The sequence below is a fragment of the Heterocephalus glaber genome, unplaced genomic scaffold (assembly GCF_053883595.1).
Source record: "Heterocephalus glaber isolate CG9 unplaced genomic scaffold, H.glaber_assembly_v1.0 deba00001431, whole genome shotgun sequence".
NCBI lineage: Eukaryota > Metazoa > Chordata > Mammalia > Rodentia > Bathyergidae > Heterocephalus > Heterocephalus glaber.
Genome location: NW_028258295.1, coordinates 600,114 through 615,819, shown reverse-complemented (window position 1 = coordinate 615,819; position 15,706 = coordinate 600,114). Strand labels below are relative to the sequence as shown.

The 15,706-nt window shown below is 41.8% G+C and overlaps 1 protein-coding gene across 1 annotated transcript in view; it reads right to left on the bottom strand.

The window, feature by feature from the left end:
• The window catches only part of Tecta (tectorin alpha), an 83,221-nt gene that overhangs the window by 22,872 nt on the left and 44,643 nt on the right, over positions 1–15,706 (bottom strand). The window contains exons 12-14 of the mRNA XM_021249082.2: positions 12,178–12,739; positions 5,701–5,900; positions 1,096–1,479 (exon numbers count right to left, since the gene is read on the bottom strand). Coding sequence (XP_021104741.1) covers positions 1,096–1,479; positions 5,701–5,900; positions 12,178–12,739 — 1,146 coding nt within the window. The remainder of the gene's footprint in view (positions 1–1,095; positions 1,480–5,700; positions 5,901–12,177; positions 12,740–15,706) is intronic.

The window sequence follows — 15,706 nt, the reverse complement described above, 5'->3', positions numbered from 1 at the left end:
CCCTTGTATCGTGGACCAAAGGAGTTGTGTCCATGTGGGCCAATTCACAACAGGAACCGGAATGTCAAAAACAGTACAGCTTTCACTGAAGTTAAAAACCAGTATTAAAATCCAGATTCTTTCTTTTTAGCTTGCAAAATACAGCCAGTCTTTTTCCTAATGCTGGATACTAACCTATTTGATGACTTCAAATAAAGATATACTCAATGCTTGATTATCCAAGCCAGTAGTGGAAAGCAGATACAGACACTCAATTCCAAAAACTGTTAATGTGGCTCTCTCCTCATCTAATCTGTGCTCACAGTGATGGAACCTAGTCCATTGGCTGTGACCAGCCTGGTTCAGCTGAGAGACTGAGGTCCTGTCACAAGTTCATCAGAGCTGATTATCTTCTAAAGTAGAAGGAATGAAGGAATTCAAGTCAGATAGTAGTTACAGAGGTGGGCAGGAGCTTCACATGTATTTATACATAGGCCTAAGATACACACACACACACACACACACACACACACACACACACACAGCCAGGCAACAAGCCTAAGGAAGAGTGAACGTAAGAAAAGTTCACCATATTCAGCCTCCTTTTTCTTTCAGCCTCCTATTTTCTTTCATTTGGCATGTCATCAAGGGGCCTCTGACAGTGGGGGATGCTTCCACAGGTTTTATTGAGGTAATTGTTTTTATAGGCAAGGTATACCTACCTTGCCTTCTCTTAGTTTTAAGAAAGAACGGCAGAGATGAGTGCTGGTTGACATACAGGTGGGAAGAGCCAAGAATAATTTTAAAGGCTCTTAAAAACAAACGAGATGCTTTTGGAAATTAATCCAGAATAAAAGCTGATTTATCTACCCTTTTATCATCTGAAGATCTATTAGCACCCATGCTAGTCTTATGGCCCCCAGAGAAGTTTCCTGCAAGGCCTTTGGAATGAACCTTATGCTTCAATTCTTTAATATCTGGCCATCTGTGTATGGCCAGCAATCACCTATTTATTATTCTAGAACTTGGTAGCTGGGACAACCACAATAAACAGTCCATTAGCCAAACCCTTGTTTCCCAGGTACGTTTCTTAAGAATAAGGGTTAGGTTGGTCACCTTGACCGTGTTGCGGTCATTGATGAGAATCTGCTCCTCGTTGATGTAGAAATAGATGGGTGAAATGATGGTGAGGTTGGGGGAGGACCACTTGTCGAAGTTGATGATAAGCTGGAAGGAGATGTCGGGCAGTTTCTGGCAGATGGTGGAGAGGACGAAGGCGCAGTTGGCTGGGAAGCGGAGGAAGGCGCCATCGAAGGTGCGGAAGACGCCGCCGCCGGCCGCCAGGCAGTAGGAGGTCTTGGTGCTGAAGCAGCCGCGCACCCCGTTGCGCAGGGCGCACTCCTCGTCCGACTTGCACTGGCGCGGGTCGCACTGGATCAGGTTGCGCCGGAAACAGCGGCAGCGCCGCGTGCAGTCGCTGTTCCAGAACAGCTGCTTGGGCTGGAAGAGAATTGTTTGCGTTAAACGTCAGGCTGTGGTCAGAAGTGGGGACCCCAGAGCCCAGTCTATCTGGATCCTTTACCAGCCTATCTTTAATGGGGCTGGCGTTGCAACAGGAAGCAGTAGGGAGGCGGCTTCAATTCAAATGCCACATCGATTCCATGCAACTCCGATGCCAAATAATATGCAATTTAGACTTTATTGGTTTCAATCAAGAACTCTGGAATCTTTATGGCTGAGTTGTAGAACTAATCACTGCCAACCTGAATGTGCAGCTGTTAGGGGAACTAAGTGAAAAGGAAAAGTACATTGTAGAAATCTCCCCCCCCCCCCGCCCCCCCCCCCCCCGCCTTCTTTCTTTCTAAACCAAGGAATTATGTTTAATAAGTGCAGGCTCCGCTTCAAAAATGAAATTTAAATTCACTCAAGAATGAGAAACCACCCTTCAAACCTTAAATATTCAAAAGTAAGTGATAACCAACTGTTAGTATTAACTATTTCAACATTTCCCAATATTCACTCTTCCAAGTATTCCCTTGAGTCTTAACTTCTGTGGCAAGTAGCTCCATTTCACTAGGTCCTGAATTGTGAGAAATCTATCAAGCAGCTAGGTTTTGGAGAAAGAAAACGTTCAGGCTCAGACAGACAACTTGGGTACCAGTCTCAGTCCTGTTACCCTGCACGTGCTGTCCTGAGGTACACAGTTAACAGCCCAGAAGGTCAGTTTGTTCATCTCTAAATTGGAAATCATAATCATGTCTTGCAGGGCAATTGTGAAGGGAAAAGTAAGACATGTGAAACATACTTCCTGGGGTACAGTGGGCACTCAGTAAATAACAGCTACTGTAGTTACATTCATCCTCTTTTAGAGAGTGAAGAGGTTATATAAAACCATTAAAATACCTAGAACATAATATACCCTCAATTGGAGACAGCTATTATTTTCAGCTCTTTCCAAACAGGTAACAGTCTGTAGTAGACATAATTCTACTTGGTGAAATTTGTGTAAATGATCTTATACTAAGTTTAAGAGTGTAAGGGAACTGTTTGAAATTGATCATGATTGTTCAAGTGGGGTGTGGCCTGGATAAGTATATTATGACATAGAGATATGGGCACACAATGTATTACAAGTTGAACATCCTGGTTTAATATCCCTTATCTGAAGTGCCTGGGAGCAGGAGTGTTTTAGATTTTTGATTTTTTCAGATTTTGGAATATTCATGTATAATATAATAACACATAGATAGATAGATCAATCTATCTTGGGGATGTGACGCAGTCTAAACACAAAATTCATCTATGTTTCATATGCATCTTTTACACTTAGCCCGAAAGTGATTTAAAACATTATTTTGATAATTTTCTTCATAAAACAAAGTTCCATGGTGTGGAATTTTTTACTTCTGGCATCATATCAGCCCTCAAAAAGTTGTGGAACATTTTAGAGTTCAGCTTTTCAGATTAGAGATGCTCAACCCATATCAATTTACTAAAACAGTTCTATCAAGAAAATATGTTTTTTTGTTTGTTTTTGGTACTGGGGATCGAACTCAGGTCCTTGGGCTTGTGCAGCAGGCAGCAAAACCACTGAGCTAAATCCCCAGCCCCAAGAAAATATGTTTTAATGGCACAAAGAAGTCTATAGTTCTGTCTTTTTACTGTTTTCTGCTTTGATTATAGATTTACCAAAACTGTATATATCAACTACAGCTAACACTAAGATAAAAGGATAACTAGAGAGAGTGAAATCTTTCCATCCAGTGCACTTCAAAATGCCATTGTTGATTCTTTCATCCTCAAAGTAAAGCAGTTCCTAGAACCCCATCTTCTCTTCTTCCAGATCTACAACATATTCTGGGTGCTAGAAGCCTTACAAATTGACTTCATTTCTCTTATCAGATCTACAGAATAACTGAGAGGTTGGTCTGGCCTCTCTCTGATAAGAACTCAGACATTACACTGGTGAGAAGAGAAAAAAAACTTGATATATGTGGATATGATCAAGAGTAAATAACTCATCCATGGGAGAACTTGATCATGAAACTAGCATCACAGGGAAGTAGGTGGCCCCATGCTGCTTTCTTTACCTTAATTAGACATGACAAGGACAGCTGCGTGATTACCCTATATGCTAATGGCTAGATGTGTTCTCTCTTTATTTCCAAAGAAATGTGCTGTATAAACAAGCTCCAAGCTTGTTTGAATTGTTCCGAGTGGATGTGGATTATTTATTCTGTGAGTTCACTACTTCCCAGATATAAGCAGTTGTCAAAACCCACTGACTTTCTGATGAAAAACAGATAATAATGTTTACAGTAACAATAGCTGCTGAGAAGTGTAGTGTGCCTTTCTTGAGATTCCAAGGGCTTTTATATGCATCATTTCATTAACATGCCTGGATTTTTTTATATACAAAATGTTTCTCAAGAGAATTGCAACAACAATAGCAGCCACCAATTATTGAATGACTAAGTGACAAGTGGTATGCTAGGCACCTACCCTAGATTATACAACGACCCCACTGAGTTGATATTTTAAACCCAATTTCATTCAGCAGGAAACAGAAGCTCAGGAAAATGACACAGTTGGTTCAGTGTGACACCTCCAGCAGTGGTAGAGCTAGGATCAAATCCAGGTCTCATTTGCTTATGCCACTGACACTCAGCATCCCAGAAGAGGGGTGCACAGCCCAGTTGATGGATATATTTTGGTTAGTTTCTGGGCCAGGGAGGAGAGTTTAGAAGCATGCTCTTTGACTCTTGAGCCTGGTCATATCTTCTCCCAGATTATTAGAAAACCAAATTAGTATTATTTTCTCCTACATGTTCTGCCTCCTCCTTTAAATAATATTCCTAAGGTTAACATGAATACTATCTCTCCTAAGAAGTTAGTTCTACTATTTTATTCTGCTTCTTTTCTGCTTCTAATACAGCACTTAAATACACTTTCTGATGAAATTGAAGGTAACATCTGCATTACTGTGCTTTTATTTATTCCCAAGGCAAAGGTGACTTAGTTGTTTTTGAATAAGTCAATGCATCTTTACAAAAAGGAGAAATCATTTATTTTTTGCCTAGTTGATTTCCAATTCAGATATTTCAATTAAATTTCTTTTAAATGCTACTGTTGTCTTTCATTTAAATTCGATTAGTTCTGTAGGGTATTATTTTTCACTTGTTAATACCTTATTTTGTAATTTTTCTCTTGTTCTTTAAAGCACAATTTTTTTCCCTCTTGAATAGACTTCTAGTTCCATAAGGCAGGGAACATGCTTCCTCATCCTACACAATACCACCAGCACAGTGGTTTACAAATAGCAAGTATTTGGTTTTTGCAGTTGTTAACTGTCTGCTTATCCAGAGGAGTTTTTGACATCTTTTAAACAGGGAATGGGCATGAGGCATAACCATAAACAAAGACCATCTCTAGCAAGGCCTTTTCTACCTCACTATCGTGGCACATTAGAGAAGATTACAGAAATGGGGTGTATCTCAGTAGTACAGACCTTGCCTAGTATGCCAGTGGTCCTAGTTTCAAATCCCCAGTACAGGCTAGGGATAAAAGGGTGGGAGATTAAAGAGTCTAAAGAATAAAATGATTTAGTGAGCTAATATGTCTTGTTGGAAAACACCGATGAGGGGCCTCTTCATCTATATTTAAGCCCCCATAAAGACAGTGGGATGTCAGGGCACAGCAGAAAGTAGCCCAGATCTAACTCTGGGGATGATATCAGAGTGACAAATGACACATTTGGAGGTGGTAACCATAGCTCACTCTCTGGGAGCTTCAGTTGTCAGAAAGGGAAGCCCACTCCTCCAGCTTCAAGCTCCACATATTATAGTTTAAAAATGTCCTTCACTGAGACAGTTACAAATGTCAGATTCACAGCCACCATATTTCCAAGCAACAGCCTTTCAAACTCGGATATACAGGATAGGAATTCAGAAGGGCCTAGGCTATAGAGAAAGGCCTTTGAGAGAGTAAGAGGCCTTGCCCATTTGGAGAGGAGACGAGAGTGAGACCCAGAGCTTTTCCAAATCTCACAGTGACCAAGAACCTCCTCTGAGCAGTGCTTGACCTCTTTCTTCCCCCTACCTGCCTGGCAATAAGCACCAAATTCCACATCATCAGACTGGGAGATCTGTCAATCCCAACCACCTTTTGGAGTTGAAATGAAACTTGATGATTGGCAAAAAGAAAAACTGGGGCCTCCCGTACCTCATAGTATTTGCCATCTGAGTAGCAACCACAGTTGTGAGGCACGATGCAGCTCTTGCCATTGAGGACGTAGCCCGCATCACACTGACAGCCTTCCACACAGTAGTGGTTGCAGTCACTCTTCAGGCGGATGGCGGCACAGCGGGGCTGGCAGACACTCACACAGCTCTCATAATGGCTGTTGGGAGGGCAGGTGACCGCTGGAACAGAGGAGACAAGTCAAGACGTGCTCAGTCCTGTGCACTGTAAATAGCTTCCTTACAGCTTTTGCTCGGGGAGAGGGAGGCATGGGTGAGGCTGGCCACTCTTCCTCACTACTCTCTCTGCCTCTTGAAAGCCTCTGTGACTCACTATAGCTCACATAATGGGCCAGTGCACAGAGGGAAGTTGCTGGAGCCTCCTTCCATAATCTTCGTCCTATCTTCAGCCTTGGTTTCTGAGATCTTCATTACCAGCTGCCTTTAATCCATCTCCCCACATGGAACTCCACTCCAGTTAGACATGTCGCCTACACCTGCACTGAGGTCGCCACTCACACTGATCTCTCTTATTCATGCCCTTAATCTGTTCTCTCAACCTGTCCCAATTCCCCATTCTTCAAGCCCCAGCTGAAGCTCCTGTATGGCTCCCTCCTTCTGAACCAATGCCAAGTCATCTTCATCTCAGAACTTCTACAGAACATTTCTTTAAAACCAGTAGCTGATCCACAGTAGGGCCCTGAGCACCACGAGACAAACATGCATTGTGTGTTGAGTGTATGTGCACATTGACTCACGTTGATTATGTTCTACCATTTTTCAAATACATCTAGGTGCATTTATGGAAGGCAGTAAAGGTCCCAGGGAAGAACGCAGGCTCTGGTAAGTTAACCAGGCGAGTCACTTAGGCTGCCTGTACCTCAGCTTCCTTGTCTATAAAATGCAGATACTAATAGCATCTACTTCATGCCTGGTTGCAAGGGATTAAATGAGTTTGTATGCTTCGAACAGTGCTGGCCACCTATGTGTCCAATAGATTGGTTTGTTCAAAGGATTTATAGATGCTAATATACTAATATATACTGTATGTACAATTACATGAAAACTAATACTCTATACAGTAACATGTATAGTATGTAACATATATAGGTATGTATCTGGGGGCTTATTTTTTATCTAGTGGTAAGATGCAATTTTGGAATGCACATATCTATGAATTTTAACATATCTATACATTCATATAACCACTGTGATTATATACTATATATAATTTTTAAAACAGTGCACAAAATAATATCTCTATGTGCTAGAAAATGTAAAGTACAAAGGAAAGGCAACCTCTAATAACACATTATAATAATTTTCCCAGAAATTTTCCTTGCATATATGAGCATGTGTGCACACCTTATATCTACTTTTCTTTTTACATAAATTAGAACACAGTCTACAAACCTTTCTGCTCAGTGATTTTTCATGACAGTCTTTCTTCCATTTAGTCTCAAATCATGGTTTTTGCACTGCTGCATGGTGTTTATATTTTATGTGCTTAGGGTGATGCAGCTTGAGTACCACTGCACTATAATTCTGCCCTCATAAGTGAGCCTTCAGAATGAGTTCCTGGAGGTGAAAGGTCTGCGTTTAAAGGTAAGTACATTTAATTTATTTTATTTTTGTAATGCTGGGAATCAAACCCAGGGGCTCATGCATGCTAGGTAAGCCCTGTACCATTGAACCACACCTCCACCCCCAGGAAGGTAAATTTTTGACACATGCCACTGAAGTAGTCCTACAAGGGCTACACGAGGAAGTTTGTTTTCCCACTAATTCACTTATTGTTTATCACCAAATTTTCTGATTCCTAGAAATATGAAAGGTGGAAAACACTGTGTCTGCTATATGCATATTTAGTTTGTATTTCTTTGTGAGGTTGATCATCTTTTCATTTGCTTGTAATCCATTTATTTGTCTTTTGCTGTGAATTGCCTTTTCATATCCTTTGCATATTTTGTGTTGTTGGAATTTTTTATTAAATTATGAAGGTGCTTTATAAATTAAAAATAAACTTTTATATGTCATATGTGTTATAAAATATTTATCATTTGACTTTGTTTCTTTTAAAAATTTTGTATTTTTTTGAATTTTTATAGGTTTTTACCATGTAGAGATATAAAATTTTAATATGGTTAAATTTATCAAGTTTTTCCTCACAGCCTTGAGTGTTTTGCTTAGAAAGCTCCTCTCTACTGCAAGATTACTAAAAAAAGAAATAACAAAACTTATTTGTTTTTTTCTACTACTTTTATAATTCAATTTTTTATGTTCAATTTTAATCTTTTTTCTTTCTGGACTTTATTTTGCAGCAAGGAATGAAGGAGGGATTTAGCTATTGGTTTGCAGCAAATTTGCCCTTTATCTTATTATTTATTAAGTAATACATTTTTTTCCAATGATTTGAAATGCCAGTTTTGTTATACACTAATTTTCCTTTAGTATCCAGGCCTATTTCTGGCCATTGTCATCTTTTCACTGGCTGGTCTTTCTATTCATATGCCAGTAACAACTTGTTGTATTTTTATTATTTAATTTGTTTTATTTAACTTGTTCATGTACTGGAATTAACAGTGATGGAAGCTCTACAATACATTTAAATATCTGGGAATATGCTCATTGTTCTTTCACGTCTTTCAAATAAGTCCTATTTCTTCAATGAGACTATAAACTCCTTAGTTTTTACTTTAGATTCTTCCATGACAAACAAAACAATACAGAGAACATGGTAAATGGTTAATAGAGATTTGACTCTCAGAAGCAAATTTTCATGTTCTTTACACTGGTTTGGTGCTTCTTTCTCCCCCTCAATGAAGTCCTGAAAGTTGTGTGTGACAAATGGGCTCTACACCTACATGTGACTGTGAACAAGGCATGTCTTTTCCTTTGGCCAGTCGACAGTCTTAGCATATGTGCCCCAGGGGGACAGAAGTATGAATGGAACCCCCTGAGAAGCCATCTAATACAATGGAATGGACAAAGGCTTTGGAGTCAGCTCTGTGTATGACCGGGAGTCTGTCACTAACTAGCAGTGTTCCCTTGGGCATGTTCCTTACTCTCTCCAAACCTCTGTATTCTCCCCTGTAAAATTGAGATGATACTGTCTCCTTATCAAGTAGTTGTGGGGATAAAATGAGATGCAATCTGTAAAATTCCTCATACTTTCCTTTTACTTTCCATGAGGGACAAAGTCCCTGGTACTTCAATAATAACTTCTGCTATGGATGATGGTAACAGTCTTTGTAGCAGGAACATTTTAAAATTATTCAACAGAATTTATTGGATAGACAGAGAAATAAGAAAAACTCTAGTTGTCAGACATTGAATCCAGGACCCTGAAGGAGCAAAATGTTCTTTTGATAAAAATGGAAATGAATCATATTGTTGCCCTCAACTGACCCCTCCCATATATCAAGTGCTAGTGTGCAGAATCAGAGAGACAGCATTCCCCGGGGAGCCATCTGGCCATTCCCCCATTCACCCAGTGCTCCTTCCTTGGGAAAGGGACTGTTTCTCAGCTTCCTCCATGTGGGAACAGAATTCTTACTGGCCCCTGCCATAGGGAGTCAGCATGAGGAGTGAAGGAGTCAGTTCACACCTCACAACCACACCAGGACTAGGCACGGAGTAACAACTAAGGAACAGCTGTTTATTTAGTTATGATTTGTTTCTCTTACTCTACTCTCACCATCAACTATTCTAATTTAAGTCCCTTATATGGGACTGGCAGAATGAAAATCTCAGCTGAAGAAATTTTAAGGAGGGGTCAGTCATTAAAGCAATTTACCTCCCTTTCTCCCTCTCAGCCTATTTGTTCAACTTGTGTGAAGACATTTTCTAATGCATTTACAAATAAAGTAATTAGGTAATATATTATCTTATCGATAGGAATGGCCAAATCATTGAAAAATATTGGCATTCTACCTTGCTACCAACAAACCACAAGTTTAACAACATTCTGGTTAGACTCCTTTTCTCCTGAAAACACCATTTTTCATGTCTCAACACATGTGTTGAAATGAACTAATTGTTGTAGAATGATGGGTTGTGTCAGTCCTGCCCCTGCCCCTCCAAGGTCAAAGTCACCTCAAATATAGTTACAAATGACTGTTCAGGCCAGGCCGTCTGCTGAATGAATGATGTAGGGTTCAGTATCTCACAGTATCTCTCTGTCTCTGGAATTGAAAATGGAAAACTAAGCAGCCTCCAACTACACCTTGTCCCTTACCCTCAACCCACACACCATTTTCAAAGTACGTACTTGTTCCCTTAGCTTTTCTTTTTGCCATTCATGACCAACAACTCCCCATTCTGAAATGTTGAAGCAGAGGAAGGTCAAAAGGGTCTCGTGATGGAAACCTTCCTTAGTTACCTACTGACCCTGATGTGTCTGCCTGGGCCACACTAGAGACAGCTGGTCTATATCAGGGAAGGGACCTGAGACTGAGACAGGCTGACTTGGCTCTGAATGCTCTGGATAGAGCTCCCAGGAGTACTTTAGTTAATGTACAGAGAGGCAACCAACATTTGGACAGAATTTTGAGGAGAGGAAAGGACAGTGTTAAACTGGTAGGCAGGACAGAAGAAGAAAAATGGTCTTTATATCCTTTACCACCAGCCAGACTCCACAGAGGTGAGGTGATCTTCCTTGGAGGAAAGGTTACTGGGCCTGCTGATGCGATTCCTTTTCCATCCCATAAGTGACAAAAATCAAGGCCCATCAGTTGAGGTGAGAATTCCTGGCATTTGCCCCATAAATGCATTTGCCTATTCATTACAGCTAGAAATGATGTTTTATGGCATACATGATGCCTCTGATCCCAGCCTCCCCGGAGAGCAATACATCGCCACATATGGCTACAGGTGAAGGGGGAGCCCTCTGAGTAGGTTTCAAGAAGAAACAGGCTGAATCTCCACTTTCAAAGCTATTTCTTTATTCTGTACTTTTAGGTCTCTGGGTCTAAAGTCTTGTTTTCAGATTTAGAGGAAGGCAAGACCTATAGTTCCACTGTGCTAACCCCAATGAGTCCCTAGGAGCACTGGGGATTTATCCAGACCAGGCTTTTTAAAGACACCAGAGGCCAGTTTGTCTAGCAGTCACTCCTATTGGCACCTCTCTTGCTCAGGACTGAGCCTGGATTAAATGGTACTGGAGTCTTCCCCATCCCACCGTTCTCTATTTTCCCAACTCTCCTACACACTCTCCATGAATCCCAGGACTGCATGTAGATTGTAAACTGACTGTGTGGACATTAAGCCATAATACTATTTCTGATTTTTCATCCATATTTCTCTTTTCTAGGATGAAAATGGAAATTTACTTTCTGAGAATCCTGCTGGGTACCTTACATAGAGCTTGAGGCATTCAGCATCAGTTTGCAGCCTTTTTGTATGGTCAGAACTTCTAAAAGAAATTTGCTATAGTTAATGAGACTGAGACAGAAAAATAGACCATGGATGGTTAGCCAAGATCAACAGTGGTTTCTCCTCCTGACCTCTTCCTGTTTGCACATGCTAAATGTAGGCAAATATCTCAGTACACAGTCCACTATTATAGTGTATAGGCTTTGGGGTTAGAAGATCAAATCCTAACTTTGCCACTGAGATTATATGAGCATAAGCAAGTTATTTAACTCCTCTGAGTCTCAATTTCTCTTTGCCTAATTGGGTTATTGAAAAGAATAAATGGGATAATGTTGCTAAAGTGTTGTTGCACTGTACTTGGCTCAGAGCAAGCCATTAATATAACCATACCACTTAGCATGCACCACATGTGCTAGTATTCCAATTATCTAAGTTGATCCTCTTGACATTTCTGTAGCATAAATGGCATAGGCAGCGTTATCCTTGCTTTTCAGAGGGGGAAACTGAGCACCAGAGAGGAAAAGTGGGTTGCTCCAAGGTCTCACAGATCCTGAAGGACAGAGTCAAGGCAGAATCTGGGAGTTCTAATTTCATGTCTAATACTCTAAACATTGTGCTATGTTTCATAAGCACAAAGACTGGAACATGCCATATGTGAATCAACTAGAATTGCACACTTAGAGAAAGCATGTAAGTTATCTGAACAATGATGGACTCATGAGGTTCTAGCATAAGTCAGCAAACTAACCAACTAGGTAACTCTTCCCTGATTAGTCTATGGTTAATATTTTATTGGGCACTTGTTGAATCCAAATGCTACATATAGTGCTCTGTGTTTATATACAAGATTGTATTTTGTCCTCCAGAGAAATTCTTGAAATAAGTGGCATTAGTCCCATTGTACAGATAAGGGAATGGAGGCTCTTGGGTGGTTACATATTCTGTTTCTAATAATGAACTCAATTCCAAAGTGCATATTCTTCCGTCACTCTACTCAATTTACTCCAACGTTTATAGAGTTGGAAACTGGCCTCCCACACCAATAATAAATAATGAGAAGTTACAAGGAGAGATGAGAAGGACTCACAGCAGGATGTGTAGTTCCTCCAGCCAGTCACTGCAATTCCCTGAGTCTGGCAGGTGCTAGCATAGTTCTGCAACCAGCTACAGGCAGTCTGCACTGCACCCCCATCAATGCATGAGTCGAACAGGCAGTTCTTATAGAAGAAGGTGGGGTTGACTTTGCTGTGGCACTTGGAGAAGCCAGCATTCTGGTTGGGGATCAGGCTGCATAGCTGCTGTACCTTGGAGAAACCTTCAACCTTGGCACAGGATGGACAGCTGTCCCCACAGCCCACCTGGCAGAAGGTGTCCCTCTTCACCCAGCTCTGCCCAAACTCATTGGTACTCAATGCAAGCAGACCCATGGGCATCTCCAGGTCATCATCTGGGTTGCCATTGTAGCGACCACACAGGCCATAAGTGCTATTCTGCATGCTCCGAGGAACTGTGATGGATAGGAAGGTCTTCCAGTCATACACAACCTTTAAGCCAAAGTCAGTTTCCACCACCACATGGAAGCCAAAAGAAAAGATGTTTATCTTCCCTTGCCCCAACTTCAGAGGCAGATAGAGCCGTTCGTTGTTGACCTGTTAAAGAAAAAGCAAAGGTGGAAAAATACAGCTGGCCCAGTGCCATTGTAGAAAAATACAGAGGTTAGTCTCTAGAAAGACAAGTCTCCAAAGGGAGCTTGGACAGATTGCAAGCAGATTTGCATAAAGTGTTGTTTATGTCAGTCAACTATTATTATTAGGGTTTGAATAGACTTAAATGACTATCCTTTGTACACTAATATACCTATTTATTTCACTGCTTTCTGTTTATATAGCACCATTTTCCCGCAGGAGTTCAAATTGTTTCCTCCAAGGTAATGAAAGGGTAATAAGAATTCAATTAAAGTTTAGACTATAATACCAAAACCTAGAATTCCTGTGTTTCTATTTCCAGATTTACTCTGGATTTATTTTGGTTTGGCAAGCCCCAATTTATTAATACCTTTGGGATTTTTCTCTCTTGGAGAATGACTTCATTTTTCTAGTTTCTCTGCTGGGCAAGACAGTCTACCTGTCAGTATCCCTCTCATCCTCCAGACCCTGTGCCACTGTCCCCTCTCCTGTAAAGCAGAGTTTTCTGAGTCCAAGACCATGGTCAGGATTAATCGCACCCTTGCCTAGGTGAGATCATATTATTTATACTTCTCTTGTATTCTTCTCTACTTTGGACTAAGATCGGGCATGTGCTCACTGCCACTGTAGCACACATCACAGTTAGACTTGGATTACAGACAGTCATATGCTTCTATCTCACCTGTAAGATTATGAGCAGCCTGAGGACAGGAATCACATTTCATGGATTTTGGTGTCCACTTTCCCTTTCAACCCCCAAGCAGATGTACAACACGATGCCACAGGAGCAAGGGGCCACTTGACAAATATTTCCTCCACGTATTTCTAAATTCAGCTAAACTCCAGAACGGCTCTTCCCTTGAACTATTCTGGTTTAGATGAGACACATCCTATAAGCCCGTGGCTGGGTTACAGCAGGATGGAAAATACAGATTTTCAGCTCCTCATGGCAGCCAGGGTAAACAGAATAGGTCTTCCTTTCAGAGAAATGAGTATTTTGAGTGCTCTCTGAATAGAAATCTTCCCCCCAATCTCCTTTATCATTCTTCCAGATGATACTCCTCCCAGCCCCACAGCTCCTGCCTTAGTTCAGATTCATCCTCTTTCACCTTGATGACTGAATTACTCCTAATTTTTCTCCCCAGCTCCTGACTTGCCCATCTCCTTCACTCACTTATTACTGCCATGCTAACATTTTAAAAATGCAATTGGAAGCAATGGAGTCAATACTTAAAATCCCCTTCAGGACTTGAGTCTGTCTGACATGCTTGGCAAGTCTCCCGGGTTCTCAAGCAGCTGGTCCAGCCTCTCTGAGCTAGCTCATTTGCTTCCTCCACTCCAGCTCCACCCTACAGTGTGCAGTTTACTAAGCAGACCAAGGTGTGACAACCTACTCCACCATTTCCTGTGCCTCAAGTGTGATGGACACCTCCTGTGTCCTTCCCTGAGCCCCCAATCCCGTGTTACTGTGAATGGACTAATGATAACTCAGCTGGCCTTGGCCCAAAGGGAGCCACATAAATTTATAGAGGCTTGTGAGCCCTCACTCCAACTCCCCACTCTGGCCGTGACTAATCAATACTGGGGACCAATTCTGTGCTATGAGTCATGTTCAGAGCTTCTAGTAGCCCAGGCAGATGCTGGTCTCAAGTTTAGAATGCATCCTTGTTGAGTCTCTTCTGGTGGTCCTTCCTTCCCTTTCCCAAGACACCCAATCTCAAACCTTGCTGCTAGGGAACCTGCCCTAAGGCATCCAGGAGGCCCTTGCCCTTCCACCTTTCCTCAGGGCAATGCCTACCCTTCAATCACCAGGCCAACCTCCTCCTCTTCTGTGAATATTCATAGGGGAAGAATATGGTCATTCATCCAGCAGACATCAATCTGGCACTACTATGCCAGGCATTATGCTATGCTGGTTAAGTACAGTGCTTTTCCTCTAGGAACTCATTGTCATGTGGCAGAGACAAGAACATACACAGATAATAAGATCTGATGATAAGATCATCTGATGATAAAGGTGAATAGATGCACAAGCACCAGACAGTCTGGGAACTGAATCAAGTAGGTCTGCAGAGACAACACCCACACCTGGTCCCAAAGGATAAGCAAGGGTTGACTCATCCAAGAGGAATGAGAGCGAATTCAAGGGGATTCCAAGGGCACAACCCCAGCAAAAGCCCAGCTGAAAGGGAAAAACCCTAATAAACATGAAGAATTACCATGATTTAGTGCTGCTGGAGCCTAAAATGTGGCCTTGGGAGCTGTAGAAGATGAATTTGAAGATGGAGAGGCAGGAGGGCCTCATATGCAGGGTCACGAATAGCAAAGAGGCCATGTCATAAACCCTGAAACATACCCATTCATTTTTTTTGTCATTTGTGATCTTAATAAGAGCACTTAAGTAGAATGACTATGCTCGATGTCAGATAGAGAAGCTAACAGCAAATAAAAAAGCAAATAGGAGATAGGAGTTTGATCAGGAAGGTAGAAGAGAGACTGGAGAGCAGCTGGAGGAGGACTGAGGTCCAGGCTTGTTTTAGAGTGAGCATATTTTATGGGTTGAAGTGAAGCACCTTATAGAAAGTACAAGGTTGGAATCGCACAGAAAATACCGACTCAGCCTGCTGAGACAGGCAGGTCTTCGGACGAGGTCCTGAGGTCACCAGTCATGCTGAAAACACCGAATCAGCCTGCAGCAATCCCCGCCCCCCCGCTCCTTTGGCCTCGTCTCTGTACAGCCACCTGGTTCCACACTACAAAGATGCAGAGGACACCGGACCACCAGACCACTGTACTGGAGCTAATCAAGTTCTCAGCATTTAAAGAATTCCTGCCCAGAGGTAGGGGCTTCTGAGCCACCATCCCACTGCTCCTGGTCCAGAGGAAGGGGCTGCCCGGCCACCATCCCTCCCACCACTCCCAGCCCAGAGA